Consider the following 17924-nt stretch of genomic DNA (forward strand, 5'->3'; position numbering starts at 1 on the left):
TTAAGTTCTCAAATTTTCTTCCTTTTGGCCTCCTTTCTTTCTTTCCTCTCCCTCCAACATTAAAAAACAACAACAACAACAAAAGTGCACCTGTCCTAAATCCTACCTATAACTTGGTATGCCATCTACATATTTCTTTTACAAATAATTATTGAGCATTTTAAATGGATGCAATTCTATTAGGTGAGCATGAATCAAACACCAGACTTTAGAAGTCAGTCTAATTAAGAAGACATAAACAAATAATCGTAATACAGAATTCTCCGTAACACAGAATATAAAATGCTAAACTTGAAGAGAAAGTCAAAAAAGCCCTACAGAGACAATGACATAGCATCCTCACCTTAGGGCTTTTTTTCCTCTGAGATTTTCACCGTGAACTGACTTCAAAGGTTGAAGATAGAGGAGCCCCCACATTATTCTAAAAAAGTCTTTTCCACTAAACCATTATTAAATTGTGAAATAAAATTCATATTTTATGGCAAGACAAGAAAATTAAAACATAAAATGTTATCTCTGCCCTTTGGCCTCCTCTCTCCCCTCTACTGTGCATTGTGTCCTCGCATCAACTGAACTTCCCCTATCGGCAGAAATACCTGGTCAACCGTAAAGAGCAACCTTTTCCGAGCATCAGTAAGAAACTCCTTAAAGATAACATTCCTGCATGACCTTGTAAGGGACCACGATGATGCTTAGATCTGGATTTTTGTAAACTGTCATTACTATGCCATTTAACGCGGAGCCCTCTGCCCCCTACAGCTTACGTGACTGTGCTTTGATCTCTAATGGACCCAACAGTTCTCAGAGCTTTTGAGATGTTCTTCCCGGGTTATAATCCTCCATTTGGCGCAAATAAAATCTTCCATCTCTTTCTTAGATTGGCTGATTAATTTTGTGGACAAAAGGAATATGCCACCAATTCTCGTATTTGGTCCAAAAAAGCCAGGTAGCATTAGAAGCAGCAGCAAGTAGGAATGTAATCGGGAAGAACAAATCTATTAGATCTCTTCCTTTAGCTCTAACCCTGTGCCCTGTTTTTGTGCTCAGTCACTTAGTCACTCTGGTTCTGCATCCTTTGTAAAAGAATGTTGCCTATAGCCTGAAATACACAGGACAGCCCATTCTCAAGACTCTGGTCTTTAAGGGTGTAAGACTTTTCCATTCACGTAGAGATAAAAAGTTGCAAAACAGAGAATAACATTTGTCTTGTTGGAGGTTTACAGGACCTGCAACAGCAAAGGATTCTGACACCAAGAAGTTTGCAACTAACCACCCTTATATCACCCCTCCTTCTAGTATAAAAGGAGCCTGAATTGACTTGGGGAAGATGGTTCTCCAGGACATAGTCTGTCATCTTCTCGGTCCACTGGCTTTCCGAATAAAGTCGTTTTTCCTTGCCCCCATACCTCGTCTCCTGATTTATAGGCCTGTCTTGGCGGTGAGCAGAACAAGTCTGGACTCCCTAACAGTAGTAACCAGCGCTGGCTTTTGGAACATCGTTTTTGGAGTTTACCATTTAATGGCTCTATTATTTTGCACATTTTCTGTACTGAGACTCTGCTCCCTCAAAAGCAAAATCAAATAATATCAACCTCAAAGGACGTGGAGGATTAAATAGCCTCGTTTGCAAAGCACTCAGCGAGGACTTGATAAATGGGAGGTAACATTATCTTATAGACAGAAAAATGTTACTTTGCCTATTTCATTGAACATAATCCCTAAGATTTTAATACAGAACAAAGAGTAAGCATAACTATTAAGATAGAATAAAATAATAATCTTACGTGGCATTTTTCACAGCATTCTCCTATTGCACATTCAAAACTTGCTTTGATTTTACATGTTTTAGGGTCACAGCAAATGTTGGTACATTCCTAAGAAAGACCAGAAACAAATGCAACGGCCAGATTACCTTTTGGTCTCATTTCAGTGAAATTCACAATATAATTTACTCATCCCAGAGACCTTATTTTGATACAGTCTGAAAATGATTTTCAGGGAAAAAAAAAAACCCATAACATTAGCAATGTTGAGATTTTGCAGCAACTGGTGGTTTGTTGTTTATCTGAATTCTACTTACATCTTTTTTAAATTTAAATATGTTTTCTAGTTCCTTTAATCTCCCATAATAATACTAAAGATGCAAAGGGAGTTTTTTAAAAAATAAAATTCATCTAAATAGTTAAAGAACATAATTAGCTCAGCTCATCAATTTTGTATTTATCCAGAAGTAAATTTAGTCTTAAGAACATGTACTGAAAATCTAAAAATATAGTTTTTTGTTCAAGTTGGACATTTAATTCAAACTCTGTGAATCAGTATACTTCGTCTGGTTCTCCCTGCCTTGTTTCCAAGAAATGGGGCGCCTGCACGAGGCACCAGGGAAACGCCTACTTCAGAAACTTCTCCCTGTAGCTGCGAGATTCCCCAAGAGGAGCGATGTATTTAGAATTACACATACCCAGGGTTAAAACTCTTGCCCTTATTTCAAACAAAGCCATCATCTGGGAAAGACTCCTTTTTCTCATAGAAGGAATAAATGCGTAATCCTATTTTGAAGTTACTGAAAAGGCGATCGATCCCCTGAGGGCTTGGCGTGTTATTCACATTAGATGTTAATAACAGAGGGGCAAAGGTCCCATGCAGAACCCTGGTTGCCCCGTCAGGAGGGTGAGATCAAGCCAGGCACTTCTAATGGAAACAACTCCTGAGCCCCAAAGCAGTAAGAGAGGACCAATCCCAGGGCGGGGTGGCTGTAGGATTACTGAAACACACACCCTGAACCCAGGTCTTGGCTCCTCCATTTACCAGCTCAGTGACCCTGGGCAAGCCATTTATGCTCTCTAAGCTACCACCGCGCTGGGCCTGACTGCTTTGTGAGTCTTGGGTACGTGAGAAACATGAAGTATTCCTGCTAGAAAAGGAGGGATGAGGACACGAAGCCCAAGCGGGTGAGTGGAACTTAAAAAACAGGCGATGGAGAAGCAACCCTGAGACAGAAACCAGGAAGGCCTTAAGCGATGCAGAGGTTTTTGTCAGAGAGGCTGGCTTGACGTGGGTCTACAAACAAACACCTACACAATGTTAAAGCAGCAGGCAGTTTTTTAGTGACTCCCACATCCTTTGATAGTAATTGAAAAACAAACTAGATCTTTTTTTAATTTAAAAAATTTGGCAGGGAGGAGGTAATTAGGTTTCTCGCCTTCTTTACTTTAATGGAGGTACTGAGGATTGAACCCAGGACCTCATGCATGCTCTACCATTGACCTTTACCCTCCCCTCAAACTAGATCATTTTAGAAAGAACTTGGTACCTCGGGAGTCCCACAATCACATTCTTCTCCCGTCTCTAACAGCTGGTTCCCACAAACCGGGAGGGATATGATATCCCTAGGCAACGGAGCATTAAAGAGGCAATTTGATAATTTATCTTCAAAGAACTTTTCATAGCTGGCTCGGCTGCAGGAGCTGAAGTCCGAAGGGATGTAGAAGCTGTGAGGATAAGGAAAGAGAAAACAGACTACCATCACGCTGGGGATGCAGGTAGGGAGACATACCAGACACTGGGTGTGCTACACTCGAAACCTGACCCAAAGGATCCACTTAAATCTACTCATCAACTGCTAAATCATGAGTTCCTTTTTCATGCCTGAATTAGCCCCCTGGGTGGATATAAACACTTCCGGCTTAATGAGCAAGTATGGTCATATCTCAAAATAGCACATCCAGGTTTAATAAAATAAAAACATAACAATAATAATAAGGACACAAATGAGCTACTTATTATTTATAACTAAGATGATTGATTTCTTGAATATGACTGTCCTTTATGATTGGATTACCACATTCTGTTGATTATTATTTCGTAGTTGGCTTTTCCTTTGATAACTACGTTAAGTTTAAAAGGCTAAAGATCTAATCTGTTCTTAGAAACAATAATTACTACATATATGCAAGCTAAAAAATGTGCAATATACCGTATATATGTATTTACATGCAATATAATGTGTAAAATAAAATAAAATAAAAATCCTTCTAATTTATCTGGGTAATCCTATTCAGCTTAGGTCATTTTGGTGGTGAAGTCCTAAAGGCAGTAAAAATCATATTTATCTACACGTGTAAGAATTCACTTTTCCTCATAGGAATTTGTATTGACAGACTCTCTCGATTCCACAAATAAAGATGAGATTTGGAAACGCAGTGATATCTGGGAGGGATGACAGAAGATGCGTAACCGGCATGCAGCCGTACCCTCCTCTGTGGAAGGGCTTGGGAGACTAACCCGAGCTTGAGTCAGCTGGGAGAGGGAACTAGAAAAGAGAAATGAACATACAAAAGGGATTGTGGGGTTTCTGAAGATAAAATTCCAGGGCAATTTCACCTAAGGCAAGGCAGGAATGTGTAATCCCTTTTCAAAGATTCTTCATCTTCCTGTGAGAACATTCTTCTTTAATCAGATTTTTCTCCTAGAACTTTTCCCTAACCACCACCCAAGCTGAATTCCCTGAAAATTTAATAAATGCTAATGATTTTCTGACACTAGGTCTCGGGGAGACAAGATGACGATAAAATGGCATATCTCCCCAGTAGCAGAGACAGTGTGTTTAAACGATGTCTCAGTTGATGAAAAACATTACAGAGAGATGAGATACAAGGTGGCTTTGTATAGATACACATCCGTGATTATGTGCTATTGAGTAATTTGAAAGTGTGAACGTGTTGGCTGAAGAAGACATAAAAGAGGAGCATTGCCCAGAGTGATCCCAAAGTAGGGATAAACAGCATCTTCCCAGAAACGCTCACCTTAGTGCTCTGTCCATCACACAGTTTGTAGACGGGCACTTACACAACTTGGAGTTATGAAACATTCCAAAGTTATGACCCATTTCATGTGCCATGGTCCCTGCCACTCTAAGCACGTTGTCACTATGGTCCTGAGGAAGAGAATAGGGAGACAGAGCCTCTGGTTTGCAAACTGAATTATCACTTGGGGTGTAATCAAGTATTTTTTAAATATATTTTTATTGAAGTATAGTCAGTTTACAATGTTGTGTCAATTTCCGGTGTACAACACAATGCTTCAGTCATACATGAATATACATATATTCATTTTCATAAATTGAGAGTTCAATTTATCCCTTTCTACCCCCTTTCCCCTGGTAACCATAAGTTTGTCTTCTATGTCTGTGAGTCTGTTTCTGTTTTGTAAGTAAGTTTTTTTTTTTTTTAGATTCCATTGTGTGTAATGCCTCCTTTGTCAAAGATTAACTGCATAAAGTTTGTGGGTTTATTTCTCTATTCTGTTCCATTGATCCATATGTCTGTTTTTGTATCAGTATCATGCTGTTTTGATTACTGTAGCTCTGTAGTATTGTCTGAAGTCAAGGAGGCAGAAACATACAGTGGAATAAAGACAGTCTCTTCAGCAAATGGTGTTGGGAAAACTGGACAGCTGCATGTAAATCAATGAAGTTAGATGACTCCCTCACACCATAGACAAAAATAAACTCAAAATGGCAAGACTTAAACATAAGACAAGACAGAAATAGTCATCTTCTGAAAAAAAATGGAAAGAAGTCACTGACAGTAGACCTATATTGCAAGAAATATTAAACAAAAATTCTTCAGGAAGAAAGAAAAATTATGCCAGATAGAAACTTTTATCTCTGCAAAGAAATGAAGAATGTTAGGAATGCAGCCAAAGTAAGCAACAGGAAAGATTAGACAAATGTAAAACTATTTTTTTCTCATCTTAAATTGCATTGAAAGATGACTTCAAAAGAAAAATTAGTAACAATGCAGTTTATATTTATAGCGTATATAAAGTTAAACATCTGATAAAAACAGCACAAAGGATGGAAGGGAGTAATGAGAGATGTAACGTCCTTATACTACACGTGAAGCAGCTTAATACTATTTCAAGGCAAAACAGACAAGCAGAGATGTATAATAAACCCCAGGGCACCATTAAAATTAAACAAATCAATAAAAAGCGAATAATAGAGATAAATTATTTTTAAAATTACTCAATGCTAACGAAGGCAGAAAAAAACAGAAGAGACGGCATAGGAAACATCAAGCAAGAGGAAAGATTTTAGTCCAAAAAAAATCAATAATTACATTACATATAAATTATTTAAATATACCAAATAAGAGACAGAAATTGTCAAATTAGATAAAAAGTAAAAGCCAGGTAGACACTGTCTAGCAGGAAGGAGGAAAACTCCATGATCTTCTCAACAGATTCAGCAAAACAGCATTTGACAGACTTGAACTGCAGAACCAACAGTTTAAACAAACCTGAATGACGCCGACAGAATGATAAGGAGAGCACATTGTAGACATGAAAGCAAGGCCCACAGTCGTTCCAGAAAATTCTGTGGCCCTGGAAAAAAAGGAAGAAATGGATACAACATATGATTCTAAGTACACTTTCTGTAGACAATTCCTCCAGAACCCTGATTAGCGGAGAAACTCACCTTGTGAATCATCACTCCTAAGTATTTCCTTCAGTTTTTGAGTTTGCATGAGGCATTTTTTTTTATATGCACAATGGTTGTACCACCCAAATCCAAGCCTCTGGATGTAATCACTTTTAATAGTTTATATCTCTCATTATTATTGTATTTTTCATTGTGGAATTCATCCCTTGTTGGGAAATAAAGAGGGATTTTTTTTGTTGTTGTTCTAATAGATGGTTTGCTTTATATATATATTTTTTCTTCTTCTAATATTAGTGTTATCATATAAGCTTTGTTTTAATTATTTCCCTCAAATATTTCTACATATGTTTACATTTGTTTCCTTTTAGCACTGTTTTAGCTGTAGTTGGATTTGGAGTTTGGAGTTTGGGCCCCTTTGTGTTTGAAGCGTTTATGCAATTGAAATATTCATCCTGTTGAAGAGGGATTTGAGCCACCTGTAATTTATTGACATAGATGATATGTTTGGCCTTTTGTCATTTTAATTTCTTTTTTTGATTTTGTTTCATTTTGTTTTTCTTTCAACTGGTAATGACTCCACGTGTCTCTTGTTATTATGACTTTGCCATCTGTTCAAGACCCTGGTCCTGGTTTCTCTCTAGAAGTTCACAAGGCATGCATCATTCAAAAAATTCCCTTAGGAGATGCATTCACATAAAAAGTTGAATCTGTATTTTCCCACTTATCAACATCAAGAATGGAGGGGATTCATTTTTCCATGACACATGTGGAAGCTAGAGAATCTCCTCTCACTTTCCATTCCCTATGGAGTTTTCAATATCTGTTATTTTGAAATGATACTTTGTATCATACATGGTGCTTTAAAGATCTAAGGCATTTACATTCTCTTTTAAAATTACATTGTAAAACTACTTATATTTAAGTCTACATTTTTGTGGATTTAATTTACTATCAGCTCTTATATAAAAAATAAAATCTTCCCCTATTATGGAGTCAACTATATTTGGACTCAAAGGTTCATACCTGGTTATGCCTAGGTATAGGTATACTTTAATTTGTTGAGTAAATAGTAAGGCTTTCAATTTACACGTGAAAGAGCAATTATTTCCTCCTATCATATTCTGGTCCATTTAAGAAATCTGCTTGTGATGTTGTATGACCATTTTTTATCTATACATCTATCGACTTGGCTATGATTTGTATCTCTCTACCCTATTACTTCACAATATGAGATTCTACTGCAGTTTGAGCTTGGTCCTGGAACAAGTCTGGTAAGAGTTGAATTCCCTTACTACTCACTATCTGTGAGACCCTGGAAAATCACCAGCCCTCTCCAAAACTGAGCTCTGTCCCACGGTGGGCCCTTGAGTCTGTAACTCATGTTTTCACATTAAAGAACTGTGGTACCTGCCCTTCAAGGGAAACCCCGTGAGCCAGCCTTGCCGACTTCCTCGCCTGTGTGCTACCTTCCCTAAAACTGGACAGGTCTATGACTTTCTCTTCAACAGAATACGCCAAAAGTGACATGTGTGATTTCTAAGACTGAGTCATAAGAAGACTTGAAGCTTTGTCCTGAGCCTCTTAGACTGCTTCTTTTGGAGAAAGCCAGCTCCTTGCAAGATGTCCAGAAACCTGAGACTTCCATGTTGAAGGAAGTCCAAGTGAGACACATGAAAAGCTGTATGTACAAAGAGATGACCAACCAGCACCAGGCAAGAACTAGAAGTATAAACGAAGAAGACTTACTTTAAGTCAGGAGGTTGTAGGCTGATGTGTTATGCAGTAACAGATAACCAGCACAGAATATTAATTAATTTGGCCAGGACCCAGTCCACTTATTTCCCATGACATCCACTATTTTTTCAGGAAGTGAAACTCAAGTGATTTTAAGTCATTCTTTGCTGCAATATAAGTCCAGCCGCAAACTATCCAGCAGAATTTTTTCAAGGTCTGTACTCACCAGTCTTGTGTAATTTATAGCAGTTAAATTGATTTCCCCTGTTTTTTTTTTTTATTTAGTCACTAATCAGTCATTTCAACAGGATGGTAGAAGTATGGGATTAGGATATAATGTTCAATTTTCCTTCTATCCTAGAAATTTGTCCTGACTGGTGGGTAAGATGAACCAGTTCTCTTAAAACAATGAATCTAAATCTCTTTTGCCATTATGTAAACCCGTCTTTCCTCAGTGTTAGATTCAGTCAAAACAAACAAGCTTCTTATGAATTATTGCTAAATTATTAGCTTCTCTATAAAAGAGAGAGAAAAAAACCCAAATACTGGGAACAAAGTAAGAGCATGGTCAACGCAACATCCAAATGAATACTTTCTAAAATTTTAATGCTGTGTGTGTAACCCACTTCCTCTTACCCAATAGCCTGAGATAGCATTTGCTTTGAAAAATGTCTGTGCTAAATATCACAGAATGTACAAAGGGGAAGATCGATACATACGTGATTAGCTGAGCAACATCGTGACGCTGCCTTTTTAGGAGGACGGAACCCCTCCAGTTAGAAAAATAGTCCAAGGTCAAGCTTACATTTGGGGTTACCGGTATCTTATCCCCATCATTCCAGATTTCCATCCCAATTAAGGTCACGTGAGTATTGAGCTTTTTATAAAGCTGTTGAAAGAGAATACATGGCAAAGCAACAACTCATAATGGAGCTATTATTTTTTAATGTTTTCAAGGTACTTCAGATTTTTCAAACTTCTTTACAACGACACTGTGAAAACCTTTCCAAACATACTTGTGGAATGGGAGTTACCATCTTTTCTGGCAGACGTTAGCATCCCCATTTGCAGAGAAGGCAGACATTCTTAGATATTTCAGGCCTATAAACTCCTTTTTTTTTTTTTGAACAGAAGTCCTATTAAGGCAAACTTCTCCTTCTCGCAACCTCAAGAAATATTGTCATTTCCTGCTAGTAGTTCACTGTACCTATGTTTCCTCAAATGCTTGCAGCTTTCTCAGAGTCATACTATTTCAGAATTAGCAAGCTTGACTCCATGCTGGTTTGGGCACTAGAAAAGGAACACACTTTGTGAAAAAGTCCTGCATATGTGAGTTACAATAAAGGCAGTGGTCCTCTAAGACTGGACTGAACCAAATAATCTACAATGCATATAGAATAACCTTTAGAAACAACGAATTAAGCTTATGAGACAATGCATTTACTCTAAAGATAAAAACTTACATTTTTACAGTAGTTTATAAAACTGCATGGTGCTGGTCAAAGAGCACAAACTTCCAGTTACAAGATGCTGAAGTTCTGGGTATCTAATGTATAGCATGGTGATTATAGTTAATAACATTGTATTATATGCTTGGAAATTGCTGAGAGAGTAGATCTTTAATGTTCTCACCACGAACAAGAAATGGTCGTGATGGACGTGCTAGCCAATCCGTTAGGTTAGCTAACGTAATCATTTTGCAATATACGTGCATCAAATCAACACACTGAAGCCTTACATTTACACAGTGTAATAAGCCAATTATATCCCAGTGAAGCTGGGGGAAAACTGCACAGTTACAGGCTTTCTCATGGGGCAACTCCCTGCTGAGAAACCTGAGGAGAGATTTGTTCCCCCAGTAGTTTGGGAAACAATAAAAGCATTGAGGAATGCAATTATCATCAAAAGAGAAGTAAAAATCTAACCAGGTTCAAAACCTCTCCTTGTTTTTTTCCTCTCAACTTCCTCACTCCTTTGTTGCTTCATTTTACTCACCTGACAAAACTCCAATCCTGGTTAAAACCACCTCTGCCTTCTGTCTCTCCTCCCCCAAGCCCCAGACACAGACACGGGAACCACACGGATGCTGGCTTTCTCTTAGAAGCCACGACTGCTAACCTCAAGTGGTCTTTTCCATCCTCCAGCAAACCCGCCCCATTTCCAAAATCCATTCACTCTCACAGCCTCCTGCACATTTCTTTCCTACTTCCTCCTCTTTCTCAAAAATTCTGACACTTTCTTGGAAACCCTCACTTTAAGAAGATGGCCCCTGCTTCCAAGTTCACTGAAGGTTATAGACTCAACCGGAAGAGAACGTCCACAAGCTCCCACCCCGTCTACCCACCGGCCCAACACCTGTTCAAACACCCTGGGTTCCCCCTTCTTCCCTATATGAATGAACGGTCTGTGAGCCCAGGGCCAACTTCTCCCCTCATGCACGGGACCTGCTATTTCTCCCAGATCAAAGAGATTACTCCAGCAAGGCTTTCTATCTTCCTTGCATCATCAGGTTTAGCCTTCTGTGTGGTTTAGCATGAAAAGGTTGACTCATCTTGGCAGGGGGAGAATTTCTCTTTATGTCCTTCTTCCTCTGACTTAAGCCCCGTATCTTGGCTCCCATGTATAGCCAAACTTTTGGGGGGAAAAATTTCTGTATTTGCTGTCTCCAATTCTACTTCTCTCATTACTGGACTCCCTATTTACTGTTCCATGTCACAGAAACTTGCTTCATTCAGGTGACCAATAACTTCTATTTAAAAAAAAAAATTTTGTACTGAAGTATAGTTGATATATACAATATTATATAATTTGCAGGTGTACAAGTATATATACGATTCAGTTTTTAAAGGTTACACTCCATTTATAGTTATTATAGAATATTGGCTATATTCCCTGTGCTGTACAGTATATCCTTGTGGCTTATTTTATACATAATAGTTTGTACCTCTTAATCCCCTGCCCCTATAATAGAACCTCCATATTATTAAATCCAACGGCCAATCCCTGGTCCTCATGAGGTGGGAAGCCCCATGAAAAAGACCAGCAGGACCCCCAGCCAGGGCCATTACTCTCCTGCCAGCACCATCCGGTTCCCTGGCTGAGGGGCATTATCTCACGTTTTTCCTCTGAAATGGCTTACTTCTAGGAAAGTGGAACTTACCCCTAAGATTCTGTTGGTTTCCTGAGCTAACTCCTGATTGGCCCATTTCTACTACTCCTGATTGGTCCATTTCCCTCACTCCTGATTGGCCCATTTCTACAAAGCTTGTTCCTAATTAGTCACTTTTGTTATACCTTATTTGCATATGATGTTACAAAATGTTGCAAAGTCTAGACTGGCAGCCTATAAAAGCCTGTATAAACCAACAGACAGGGTCCAGAGCTTGGAGTGTTAACTCCTCTGGGCCCGCTGGCGTAATAAACCTGAGTTCTCCAACCCTCTGAGTGCTGCTTGGTTTCTCGCCCGGATCCAGACTGCTGTCACAACTGAGATGTAACACACTTTGCTGCAACACTCAGAAGCATCTAGCATCATTGATCATTCCTTCCTTTGATAGATTTTTGTTTCAAGCAGTTTCTGAAACAGCATCTCTCCTAGTTTTCTTTCAACCTCCCTGTCTCCTCTTTGATCTCGCCGCCACTCTTACCTCTTCTCAAAGAAGTTATTCAAGGGTTTATCTTTGTGTCTTTTTTCTACTTATCTACACCCACTCCCTTGGTTGGTCTTACAGCAGGGTTGGCAACCTTTTTCTGTAAAGGTCCAGATATAAAATATTCTAGGCTTTGAAGCCATGTGGCCTTGGTTGCAATTACTCACCACCTCTGGCATTGTAGCAGGAAAGCAGCCATAGACAATGTAAACAAATGGGAATGACTGTGTTTAAATAAAGCTTTATTTTATAAAAACACAACAGGCAAAAGTAGGTTCACAGGTGCCAGTTTGCTGACCGGTATCTTATGCCATCTATATGTACTGAAGATATAGATTTCTATCACCACCCAGACCTTGCTCTGAACTCCAATCTTGTATATCCAGCATTTCCACCTAGAAATCTTTATACAAAGAGACAGGTCAAAGTTGATGTGTCCCAAATGGAAATCCTAAGCTTCCTCTGATAGATTTCCATTATCCCCTACTATTGTTCCCTATTCTTGAAGTTGTCACTTAACTCCTCTCTTTTTCTTACATGTCTCATCTCCTACCCACCTCATAAACCCTGTCAACTCTATCCAGAGTTCAGCTCTTCTCAATAGGTCCCCCATCACTGCTTTATCTCAAGCTGCCTTCATCTCCTGCCCTGAATTATGACACAATCTCCCTACTTGGTGTTCCCTATCTAAGCACCCGAAATAGCTCAGTCTCTCGTCTCTCTTTTAATCCTGCTTTATTTTTCTTTATAGCACTTATCATCATCTTACATACTCTTTGACCTGTTTGTTTGCCTCCTTGAACAAGAATGTTAACTCCCTCCCAGGAGGAAAGAATAACTCCTTGAAAAAAGGGATATTTGTCAGTTTTGTTTTGTTCCCCATTTTAGTTCTATAATCTAGTACCTGGCACAAAGTAGGTGTTCTTGTGGCTCCTTAAGAGGAAGCAAAACAATTTTTGTGGTGCGATGAGCTATGACCTTGGTCATTAAATCCACCTTCATTTTCTTTCTATCCTTAGAGGATTTGCAGGACCACGAGTGACTCAGCTATTTCAACTAAGTAGGCTAACTATACATTCAGCTTTCAAGAAACTAAAAAGATTTCAACAGAAGGGATTAAAAAATCACTTTTTTTTAAAAAGTTTTTGAATAGTAGATGATAAAATCATGTTTAAAGGACAGAATCAACAATTGCACTGTGGAAATGGGCTTTAAAATCTAACTATTCCAAATTCAAATCTTATTGCTGTAATTTCCTAACTTTCTGATTTTAGGGAAGTTACTTTGCTTCTCAGAAGCTAATCCTTTAGCTAGAAATTAAGTTTAATAATATGGTAGGGTTGTCCAAGGATTAAATGAGATAATGGGATTGACTACCAGAGCTTGGCTTATTTTGTTTGTTGTTTGGTTGTTTTTTTCTGTTTTCTTCCTTAGATTGGTTTTCTATGGAGATTTGTTTGTCAGCATTTTCTTACTGGGCTGTAAGAAAACAAAAACCACTGAAATAAAACTACCTTCTATAACTTCATGGACCATGGAAAATAGTATGGCAAGTAGATAAGAAACATCTTTTTCATGTAATATTAATATTTAATTAAGACACCAAAGTTGTGGTCACCCTTCAAGAGCCAGTCAGTAGAATTAGCCTAAGGAGTAAGGGCTTTTCTTCCTGGCTTCATGAGCATCTGCAGAAACACTCAATGACACAGCCTAGAAAACTGTTAAAATTACACTTAATAAAATATATCATACCATGTTGATGTAATTGACCATTTCAAGCACCCTCTTTCTTATTTTCTCTGGGTCTTCATTGTATCTTTTAAACTAAAAAACAGCCAAGACAAAATATAGACATTGAGAGAAATGTATATAATTGGAAGTTTAAAAAAAAACAATTTCACTTTACTTGTTACTATAATTAATGATCAGTTATAAAAGTTAGCATTTAAACATTAGAAACAAAGTACTTCCTTGTCTTTCTAGCTAAATTAAAGCACTTTGGGAGAAGAGATGATGTTTTGTCCCCTGAAGGACCAGCTCAGTGTAAAGCTCTAAGGAATTATTCCAGATATATTTTCAATACCATGGTTTCCTAAGCTAGGCAGAATTAGTGTGAGGAAGTTTATTCACTTAAAAAAATTATGAACAGTAAATTAATTTTGTATAATAAGAGAGCCAAAGCTTTAGGGTCTGAACTAACTTACTCATAATAATACAAAATTTTTCCTTTTGAGATCACTCGTGTGGATCTCAGGTTCAGAACAATCGATGATATAAAAAAATCATAAAAGAAGATAAACAATGACTTTTACCCCCAAATTGCTTTTTTTGTAAGATTCTATTCATTACTCTTTTTTATTTACCACTCCCTGAGGAGCACAAACTTTAATTTATCAATGATTTAACTACTTAACAGAAGACAAAGTGACAAAGGAATTTAATTGGAAAATAAGTTTGAAGCTCTTAAAACAATAAGAAAGGAGCATTATAGTGCAAAAAAACCAGTTTATGCATAACACATTATGTGTACATTTTTTAAAAGGTGAAACCATGTTATTCTAATTATATGTCAAATTTCCTAGGTTTCAAAATAATTTATAAAAACAAATAGCTCATATTCAGGATTTTTAAAACCTTACCCATATATTTAATATCTCACATAATAAAGTTACGTAGAAGAGCATTTTAAAAAACACATTTATTTGATACAATTACCTCACTATTATCCAAGACCAAATAATATTCTATGTACTTCTTATGTTCCCGAGACTTCCGGTCTTTGGATTTCTGTAATAAACATAAAAAGGAAAATTACTAAGACAATATCTTTCTCTGCAAGAGTCATTCTCTAATTTGAAACGTGTAATTTTGTTAAGAGCTGGTTGATACCTGGGAATCAAGGAAAACAACACTACCATTTAACTCTAAATAACCAGCTAGACTCATCTATAGACAAGACTCAGTGATGACAGAGGTAGAAGAGACACTAGTGAGAGTCGAGTCTGGCCCCTTCATTTTACCAAAGAGTTTAAAGGATTACGCAAATAATCAATAAGAGTGCTAAAAATAAAGCCAAAGTCTTCAGATCTTTTGAAGAGTGGGTTTTCTCCACTATTGTGCCGTGAAACAGACATGTTAACCTCCTAGGGTTTTGTTTTGTTTTGCTTGCCTTTTATTCCTATCCCAGTGAAGACCCCCTCCTTTAACAATGATGCACAGCCCAGAACCACGACACCTAGTCTGTTTCTTTTCTTCTCAGAGCTGGATCTCTTTCCCACAGTCCAAGCTTTCCTATTTTCAGTCTCTTTCTTTCCACAAAACAAAACAAAACCAAAATACATGTTTCATAGTGTATTTGTTACTGACCTGTGGTCTTGGACTCTTTAATTAATAGAAATTGGTAAGAGGCCAGAGGAGAAATTCAGGCAAGACTTTACTGGGACTCATGTTGCAGCAGGAGGGAGTGAAAATGAGCAACAGGTTCCCTTGCTTGCTCCCCGAGAGGGGGAGCTGGTCTCTTAAATAGGATAAGGGTAGGGATGGACCCATGGGTCAGGCTGGAGGGGTGGCTTAGGTGGTTGGCCCACCCCCTTCAAGGTTCCATGTGCAGGGATCATGCCCAGTACTCTGCTTCTGTTCCCAAACACCTCAGAAGTGGCAGTTGAATTTTGGTCTTTTTGTATCTTATTGCTCACAATTTTCCCCAACAGGCATGCACACAGTCATTTTTAGTTCCTTATAGTTTCTTTGTATTCTGTTGCTCAAGGTGTAAGCACTGCAGCAAAGGGTCGCAGGTCCCAGCCTATTTCAGATTATCCCATTAAAAAGTATCAGATACATAATTTGTATCAAATAATAAAGCATCAAAGTTGATTATCTTGCATTTCTGGAAGTGTTTGGCTTTTAATAAGATTCCATTAACAAGAACCAATTACTAAAAGCAGACTTCTGGCTGTTGGCTAAATACACCCACCTTCCACAGGAGCAACATATTTATTAGCACTTACTGTGCACCAACAGTGCTCTGGGCACTAGGGGGAGGGGGTGAAACAGACATGGTCCCTGTGCTTCAGATGTTCACAGTGGATAAACAAACATGGGTCTATCAGGCGATAAGCAGTGCTATTCTAGGGATTAAATGCAGAGATGTGAAAATGAAGGCAGTGATGACAGAGATTTTTGTATATACTTTACAGTTTCAAACACAAGGTACAGTCAATTTTCTTCTCTGACTGGAGGCTGAATTCCAGGTATGAAAGAATATTCTATGTTCCTGTGGGCAAATCCTATATTGACTTTGCTCACTGCAAAGATCAGTTGAATGAATTCATTCATGAAGGCAGCAGAATATTTTATCTCAAAGCGATAATAATAATTTACACCTGGGTGGTGTGCCATAGCATCGTGAAAGTTGTCTGCTTCTAGACGGCCGTGTTATATCTGTGCATCTTTTTAACTCTTGCACACGGTTGTTAATAATAGTTGATCCATACACACTTATCAAATAAATCATCAATGTGCAATAAGGTTTTCATGTCTCTGTAGTCTACTAGCTTGAACAATGACTGCAAAGTTTCAGTCAATTGTAGCTGCCAAGACTGGAACCCGGGGAAGACAGGACAGGATACATCAGAGCACTGCAGTTAAAAAATGCAAGTAGGCATACAACCAGAAAGGTGACAGGTGGGGCCCCATTCCGATCAACTCCATGTGTCCACAGCATGTCCTCCATCCCACAGGTGTGGCTGTCAGTATTCTTTTCACTGGGATCATGCTTGAAGAGTGCGTGTTCCTGTTCGTCATGATTTGCAGGGCTTAAAGGTTCAATGAAGTAGCTGTGACCTCCCTGACTGAAGAAACCCCTGAAAAACACGGGAATCCAAGCTTCCTAAAAATATTCCCATTTTGAGCACTAAAAATTTATCGACGCCAAAAAGTTACCAATACCAAAGCACTCCAAGCTTGCAGGAGTAGAATGTAGTACAATATTAAAGCTGTACAGAACTTAGAGATTACTGAAACTTATTTTCTCTATGAGGAAATTGGACCTGTTGAGGAGAAGTGACTACTGCAGTCATTTAGCTAATCTGTCAGAACTGGCACTGGAATGGAAATTTCCTGACTCTCAGTCCAATGTCTTTCCAATTCCCCTGCCTTGCCTGCTCTAAAGGTACACTGACAATAAAAGAGAATTCAGAGACTTATAAATAAGGGTTAAAATTCTGGGTCTATCCCTTACTAGATGGGATACCGTGGGAAAATGACTTAAACTCACATAGCTTTAGTTCTCCCATCTGTAAAATGGAAATGATAATACCTGTTGTAAAGACTGAAGGAGATAATATGTAAAGCACATGATCAGTGGATATTAGCAATTTCTTCTCAACTCTCTCTGCTGAAGTCCTAAGAGTCATTTAACCATTACTTAGGGAGCACCCATCATTCATTAGTCATTGCAGCAATAGCAGAAGGCAAAAGGAAAAGAGTCATGGTCTCTCCTCTCATGGAGCTTATATTCCAATAAGGAAGATAAATATATATATGACATATACGTAATATCTGTAACTACAGCAGATAATTGCTAGCAAGAAAAAGTACAATACATATAACGGAGTCTGGACTAAGTGTACATGGAATTAGAAGACAAGAGTGGGTGTAGGGAGATTCGTTAGGTGATTTATTGTAATGGTCTGCATAAAGGGTCATGACAGTTTGGACAAGGATGTGGCAGGAGAGAGAGAATGTAGTGAACAATCTCAAGGAATATTTAGAACGTATAATCCATAGGATTTACCAATGGATTGAAAGCGGTTATTTGCGAGGCAAGAAGTCGTCAAGAAACCTAGGTTTCTAGATGAGGCGACTGCTTGATTGACTATACCGTTTGCTGAGATAGGAAACACTAGAAAAATACCACCTTAGGGAGAATATCACTAATATGATTTGGAGTATATTAAGATTGAGAATTCCTTAAGATATCCAGATATGAAGAGATGTGGAGATACAGAAGAGGAGATGAGATAATCAAGTCTGGGCATCAGAATTGATATCTTACTGGAGACAGATACATGGGGAGTCATAACACCCAGAAAGAA

The 17924-nt window shown here is 38.2% G+C and overlaps 1 protein-coding gene across 23 annotated transcripts in view; it reads right to left on the reverse strand.

Moving 5' to 3' along the window:
• The window catches only part of ADAM28 (ADAM metallopeptidase domain 28), a 308912-nt gene that overhangs the window by 11732 nt on the left and 279256 nt on the right, over positions 1-17924 (reverse strand). For 22 of the 23 annotated variants that reach the window (XR_012066056.1, XR_012066071.1, XR_012066070.1 and 19 more), the window contains 8 exons: positions 16496-16691; positions 14545-14616; positions 13582-13653; positions 8899-9068; positions 6303-6387; positions 4806-4936; positions 3314-3491; positions 1785-1874 (listed from right to left, as the gene is read on the reverse strand). Coding sequence is in view for 3 of the 23 variants with exons in the window: in XM_072952683.1 (XP_072808784.1) it covers positions 1785-1874; positions 3314-3491; positions 4806-4936; positions 6303-6387; positions 8899-9068; positions 13582-13653; positions 14545-14616; positions 16496-16691 (994 nt within the window). In the remaining 20 variants the exon portion in view is untranslated. The remainder of the gene's footprint in view (positions 1-1784; positions 1875-3313; positions 3492-4805; positions 4937-6302; positions 6388-8898; positions 9069-13581; positions 13654-14544; positions 14617-16495; positions 16692-17924) is intronic. The other variant, XR_012066073.1, reaches the window with a different exon arrangement.

The sequence above is a fragment of the Vicugna pacos genome, chromosome 31, assembly GCF_048564905.1.
Source record: "Vicugna pacos chromosome 31, VicPac4, whole genome shotgun sequence".
NCBI lineage: Eukaryota > Metazoa > Chordata > Mammalia > Artiodactyla > Camelidae > Vicugna > Vicugna pacos.